Source organism: Sinocyclocheilus anshuiensis, unplaced genomic scaffold, assembly GCF_001515605.1.
Source record: "Sinocyclocheilus anshuiensis isolate Anshui unplaced genomic scaffold, SAMN03320099.WGS_v1.1 scaffold244, whole genome shotgun sequence".
NCBI classification, from domain to species: domain Eukaryota; kingdom Metazoa; phylum Chordata; class Actinopteri; order Cypriniformes; family Cyprinidae; genus Sinocyclocheilus; species Sinocyclocheilus anshuiensis.
Genome location: NW_015558588.1, coordinates 519,243 through 526,268, shown reverse-complemented (window position 1 = coordinate 526,268; position 7,026 = coordinate 519,243). Strand labels below are relative to the sequence as shown.

General features: G+C 30.7%; 1 protein-coding gene across 1 annotated transcript in view; it reads right to left on the bottom strand.

The window, feature by feature from the left end:
• Window positions 1–7,026, bottom strand: part of LOC107679930 (epidermal growth factor-like protein 6) — a 24,452-nt gene that overhangs the window by 6,478 nt on the left and 10,948 nt on the right. The window contains exons 6-10 of the mRNA XM_016475656.1: window positions 6,493–6,627; window positions 5,566–5,688; window positions 4,545–4,607; window positions 3,513–3,773; window positions 3,337–3,408 (exon numbers count right to left, since the gene is read on the bottom strand). Of these exons, the coding sequence (XP_016331142.1) occupies window positions 3,337–3,408; window positions 3,513–3,773; window positions 4,545–4,607; window positions 5,566–5,688; window positions 6,493–6,627 (654 nt within the window). The remainder of the gene's footprint in view (window positions 1–3,336; window positions 3,409–3,512; window positions 3,774–4,544; window positions 4,608–5,565; window positions 5,689–6,492; window positions 6,628–7,026) is intronic.

The following is a 7,026-nucleotide window of genomic DNA, read 5'->3' as shown; positions in this document are numbered from 1 at the left end:
GATAGATAGATGATAGACAGACAGACAGACAGACAGACAGACAGAAAGATAGACAGTCAGACAGACAGACAGGCAGATATATGATAGACAGACAGAGAGACAGACAGATAGATAGACAGACAGACAGACGGAAAGACAGACAGACATACAGACAGACAGACAGACAGACAGAAAGAGACAGACATACAGACAGACAGAAAGATAGATGACAGACAGACAGACAGACAGACAGACAGATAGACGGATGGACGGACAGATAGATAGATAGATAGATAGATAGATAGATAGATAGATAGATAAGATACACAGACAGAGGGACGGATGGACGGACAGATAGATAGATAGATAGATAGATAGATAGATAGATAGATAGATAGATATACATGCAAACTATTATTAATGAGTATTAAGGTTAATTTTAGCTTAGGTTTTAATAGTTTTTGCTATGTGCTTTTGTCATTTTTTATAAGTTAAACATTTATGTACAGCACAGTTTTATTTTATTTTTATTTCAGTTGGTCATTTTAGTACTTTAACTTTTTTTTAGTTAGTTGCAACATTTCAAATTTTCATAGTTTTAAGTCTAAAGTTTTTCATCTAACATTTATATTTTATTTCAGATTTATTTAAATAAAAAATACATTTTTAATAGTTTTACTTTTAGTTAACAGTAACAACACTACACAGCAAAAATCCTATTCTTAATGATTATGAATGTCTTATTCTCCGATTCAAAATCGAAAACTCTTGAAACAAGATGTTAACATTTAATGTTAATTTTAGTCTACGTTTTAGTCATTCTGTTATGTGCTTTTGTAATTTTTATTAAACTTTTATATTGTTAAACATTTATATGCAGTGTTGCTTTAATTTATTTTTATTTCCGTTTTAGTCATTTTATTAAATGGCAATATTTCAAATTTTTTTGTTTAAAGTTTTGAATCTAACATTTACATGTTTTTTTCTCGGAGTGTAAGAGAATAACACAGTTAAAGGAGGTGTAATTGACTTTAAGGCTGGTTTGTGCTGCGGGTCACAGAGGTTCAGTGTGACTGATCGTGTGTGTCGGTGTGATTGATGGCTCTACGCCTCGGCTCTTCACTCATCTTTTGTGAGCTCTATAGTAGACTGCTATTTTCTCATTAGTCAACAGTTTGTCTCTGCCACCAAATCGAGTGTTTTAGGACGGTCACACTAGACTTGAGTTTCATTCACTTCCATTCATATGATGGGAACGCAGGAGATTGGGTTCACAAACAAATTCTGACCTGTGAATCTCAGACTAACCCAAAATAAATAAATTAATTAATTAATTAATTAATTAATAAAATACAAACTGCATTTGTATGCAGTTGTATGCAGGAAAGTAATTTAATTTAATTTAATTTATTTAAAATTTAAAAGCAGAAGCTCTATATTTTTTGTATTCAAAACAGGGTTATTATTGTTAAGTAATAATAAAAAAAAAAAAATCATAAATGTAACCAGAAAAAAAATCCGGCAAAAAAAACAAAAAAACATTTTATTTCAGTTAGTTTCTCATTTTTGTTTGGTTGAAGTACTAAAATAAACTAAAATGGAAAATAAAAATGACATGCAAAATTAGTCATTTTTTAAACAAAAATAAAAGATGGAAAGTTAAATATTAATATAGTTTAATTAAATCAAATAAATAAATATATCAAGGAAACCTCATACTTAATTGTAGCTAGTTGCCATTTCTCGTTTTCATTTAGTTTAACTTGATATACTAAAATAACTCAAACTAAAACTGAAATAAAAATTATTAAACTAAATAGACATATTAAAAAAATGCTAAAATGACAAAATGTTAACTAAATGGAAAATATAAAAATAAAATAAAAAATATTGGTAACACTTTACAATAAAGTTCCATTAGTCATTGTTAGTTAATGTAACTAAAGTAGATAACCAATGTTAACTAATTAACCTTATTGTAAAGTATTACCAAAATATCAATAGTATCTCAATGACACTAAAAACAACACTCATTCAAAAAAATTGAATTGTAGATTGATCATGATGATGTGTTCAGATGCACTTCACACCTACATCTGCTCACATCAGACGAGTTTAATGAGCACTTATTCCACCAGCACTAGTTATTTCCTCCTGCAGCCACATGCAGTGCTGCTTCCTCTCACAGGGAGATATTAAGAGGGAAATGTAGTTGTGGAATGGGAAACTACTCTTAGTCTCCCTGTCTGTACATGTAGTACAGTAGATATTCATATACAGGCCGTATTCGAGCCGCCAGAGCAGATGAATGTGGTTCAGTCTCAGCATGCCCTGAAAACAGAACCCGCTCATCCGCTTTGTTTTCTTGGCTTTGTAAAAAAAAAATAATAATACTGGAGCAAAAAATGAAAAAACTCTAAACATAAGTGTTGTTATTGTTTGCTAAAATTAAACTATTAAAATCGTTCATTGAAATAAAGCTGAAATAAAATAAGATACAATTTCATATTAGATGTCAATTTCATAACTTTTGCAAACCTTTGCAAATAACTAAAATAAGTTGAAGTACTAAAATGACCAAAACTGAAACATCAGTGTTGCTGTTGTTAGCAAAAGCTAAAACCATTAAAAAGAATAACAGATATAAATCTGAAATAAAATAAAAATATTAGATCAAAAAACTTTAGACTTAACATAAAAACTAAAGTTTAGGTTGAAGTACTAAAATATTAGTGTTGTTATTGTTAAAAAAAAAAAAAAACTATTAACTGAAATAAAACTTAAAAATAAAATAAAAAAATAAATAAATTTCATATTAGAAGAAAAATATAAATCTTGCCTTTGCAACTAACTAAAGTTTAAGTACTAAAATGACTAAAATATTGTTAGCTAAAACTAAAACTATTAAAAATAATTTTCGTCAACTGAAATAAAGCTGAAATAAATAAAATCAAAAATATTAGATGAAAAACGTTAAAATTGAAAACAACTGAAAACTAACTACAATAAAATACAATTTAAATAAAAATAAATTAATAATAATAATAAAAGCACTTAAAATTACTTAAACTCAAATTAAAATGACAATTTAAGAATAAAAGCTAATTTAAAATATTAGTAAATGCTATAAAGTATATAAATATTTTTTAAATAACACTATATGATGAGTTTGCATAAAAAAAAAAAAAAAAACATAAGTCCTTATAACTTATTAATCTTTGCCCTAAATGCCTGACTCTCCATAGATTAATTTGGTCATAAGAAACACAATTATACCAATCTTTCAGTAACAGCAATATCTCAGAAATGTATTTGTGTGTTGATTCTCATTTCAGTCTGGAATGCACCACACCAAACCAAACCTGTGTGCAGTTAATAATGCCTCGTTCAGTTTGTCCTGCATGTGTTTGAACTGTATCTCTGTATAGCCTGTGCTGTGAATGGACTCAGCACATTACTCAGTATATGAGCTCTTTAAATAGGACGGAGCGTGTCAACAGTGTAAAGAGGGGTATTTTTAGAGAGTCACTTACAGAAAGCATCTCCTCTGGGGTTCAGCTCCTCGCCCTCCAGCTGGTTTCCTGTGTCATCTTCCTCCTCCTCCTCCTCCTCATCCTCATCTTCTTCATCATAAAACTTCTCCTCCTCTGGAAACACGGGCGTCTGCTCCGAAGGGCCGTCGTAGTCGTAGGGCTGCGGGCGCAGTCGTGGAGATCCGGTCACCGCAGGCTCGGGGATGGTGTTGTCAAACTTGCCGCCCAGAATACGAGTTTTGGAGGGGAAATCAGGAATAGCTGCAGGATATACAGACGATGCAATTAAATGCATGAGAAAGCTGGAATTAAATCTTTTATGCTGATATCAAATGATATTCAGAAGTCATTCAAATTCAAAAATGCATATATGAAGCTTGATAAATGTTAATTTGATTCATGCAATTGCAACATTATTGCATTATTCATTTAACATGCATAATATACACCAAGACTATATATGCTTGGATATGCATGAAGCGCATCTGTTGTGCATGAAGCCATTCGCAAAGGTCCATAATTAAGTTGCATGGTAACACTTTGTTAATATATGAAATTGTTCCAACTTCTAATAGGTTTCATATATGTTTTTACTTCATATGTATTTCATATATGGATATGTAATATATGTACTGTACATAGCACAACATATGGACTACCATTAACCAATATTAATAAGTGCTTTAAAAATATATTTCTCATTGTTAGTTTATGTTAGATAATGCTTGGGCTGCTTGATTATGAGAAAAATGATAAACACGATTATTTTGGTCAATACTGTGCTCAAGATTTTTTTTTTTTTTAAATATGATTACTCACTGACTTTGGAAACAACATGCATTTAATTAACTTTTAAATTAAAATTAACAGTTGATTTCCTTGAACTTTAACTATAATGCAACTGACAAATAAATTTAAATAAAAAATTATAAATTAGTTTTATATATATATCACTATAGATCAGAACTCAGAGGAAATGTTTTTCTGCATACAGCCGTAAAATGTTTGCTCTGCATCTCTGAACTTTCTCACCATTGAGAAACACATCTGCATTTCCTTTCTCACCTTCCCAGGATCTGTGATAAAAAGGCTTGACTACAAAAACACAAAGGATTCGGTTCACATGAGTTAAAATTATACTCAGAGGTCAAAGTTCAGGAGATTTATTGAGATCTCAGTTAAATTTAAAGGAGTAGCTCACCCAAAAATTAAAATTTGCTGAATATTCTGAAGAAACAAACTCATCCTAATCTTGGATGGCCTGAGAGTGAGGAAATATTCAGCAAAGTTTTATGTTTTGATGAACTATTCCTTTAATATTTCTGCTAAAGTTTCTTGTGTGTGCAAACCCTCATTCATTTCTAAAGAAGTGCAGCTCTGGCGTCTGTGCAGATAGACAGTACGGAAAAAGCGTTTCCTTTGGCCTTCACTTCAGTGTGTTCTGTACAAACGCAGATATTTACACAGGTGGGATTTCAATCGCAGACTCTCTCTGCCTGACACCTGTGAAAGTCAGAAGGCTCTTTAAAGGAAACGCTTTAGAGCTGCTAATGTTTCCTTCAGATTTTTCTTTCCTGGCTAATTACAAACAGATATTCACACAAATGAGCTCAAAATATAATTATACATCCATATGCAAAATATATACTAGAAGTCAAGAGTTTGGACACAGCTGCTCACTGACTATTTTGCATACTTTGCACTAGAAAAAAAAGAAAACTCTTATGTGTATATATATATATATATATACTGTATATATATATATAATCATTCATTATTTCAGAGTTTGCATGAAGTGCATTGTAGCATTTTAATTTTGTAAATAAATTCACACATATGCATTTTATTTTATATTTATATTCTACAAAAATAATTTCAGGCATTGAAGAATTTAAGGTCTTTAAGATCATGAGAAACATGCATTCGGTCAGTGTGTCCAAACTCATCACTAGTGTATATTTCAGCCAAAAGCAACCATTTCAATCTATAATACTGCATATTATGAATGTAATTTCACTGAAGCATTGCTTTCGGGTTAGATTTTGTCTCTCACCTGAACAATCAAATCCACTGCCACGGAAACCCTGCTTGCATTTACACTTGTAGGATCCATGAGTGTTGATGCACTCGGCGTGATGACTGCACTTATGTGTATTGGACACGCATTCATTAATATCTGAGAAACGACATACAGTTTCATTATTTTGCATAAAATAAAGCATGAATCACTCATTATTGATATGAATCACTCACAAATTATTATTTCACATTTCCTGAGCATCTTTCTGATTCTTCAGAGTTCAGATCCATGAACCAAACAACCAGCTCCAGAAGAATCACAATATGACATTTGATTTAAAGCAAAAATGTATTTGATAATTATAAGCAAGTTAAAAAAGTAAAAAAAAATAAACAAAGACTTAAAACAAAATGTAAAATAACAACAAAAAGTAATTGCAACTTTTTTATCTCATAATTCTGACTTTTTTCTCCCAATTGTGAATTTTTATCTCACAATTATGAGGTAATATCTCAATTCTGCATTTATATCTCACAATTCTGACTTTTTTTTTGAAGAAGAAGAATTGTGAGGAAAAAAGTTAGAATTTTGAGATAAAAAGTCACAATTATATATATTTTTTTCGTGGTGGAAACAAGCTTCCATAAAATTCTGCTTCAGAGTTCAGAACAACTTCAAGTTTCATACACTTAAAAAAAATGATAGAATTTACTTTTTCACTCAGAAATTCAGAAATTCCTAGTAAACTTCACAAATAATTACAAAGAAATGGCAAGCAGCACACTGAATTGTGAAATTTTGAAGTAGAAAGATTAAAATAGTATTTTCTTGTCAAATGTACTCCAATAATCGTTGTTTCATTTACAACTTCAACAAATTTTGACTCCCAGAATGTGACTGCCTCGCTCTGTTACAGCATTCAGTCAATCACAAAAGCAAGTTACACTGTTTCTTTCTTACCAACACAGTCGTATTTTCCACTGACGTATTTGAGATCGTAACCCGTCTGGCACTTGCAGTAGTAGCTTCCAAACGTGTTGGTGCACTGACGGTTGAACGGACACTGGTTTTTCTCAGTTGCACATTCATCAATGTCTAAAAACGAAAATGAGGGAAACAACATGAGTTAATTAGGCATCTTGACTGTCTGATTTCATTGATCCAAATTCCCACATCTCATGACCAATGAATTTTCATGATTTCTCCACCTGTTCTTGATTACTAGGTAAGGATAAAAAAAAATATATATATTTATAGACAATACATTCACTAACAAATTCTAGCTGATTAAATATTTTAGAGCAAAGCACAACTACAAAAAAAGGCATTTTGACTATATAAAATTCCATGTTTTATCCATGACAATATTTTATTTCATGAATTATCTTACAGTACTTAATATTTTCATCTTGTTCTCCATTATTTTTGTCTTATTTTTCAGTACAAATATCTAAACATTTACTTGAGAAGCAAAATGACTTAAGATATTAAGTC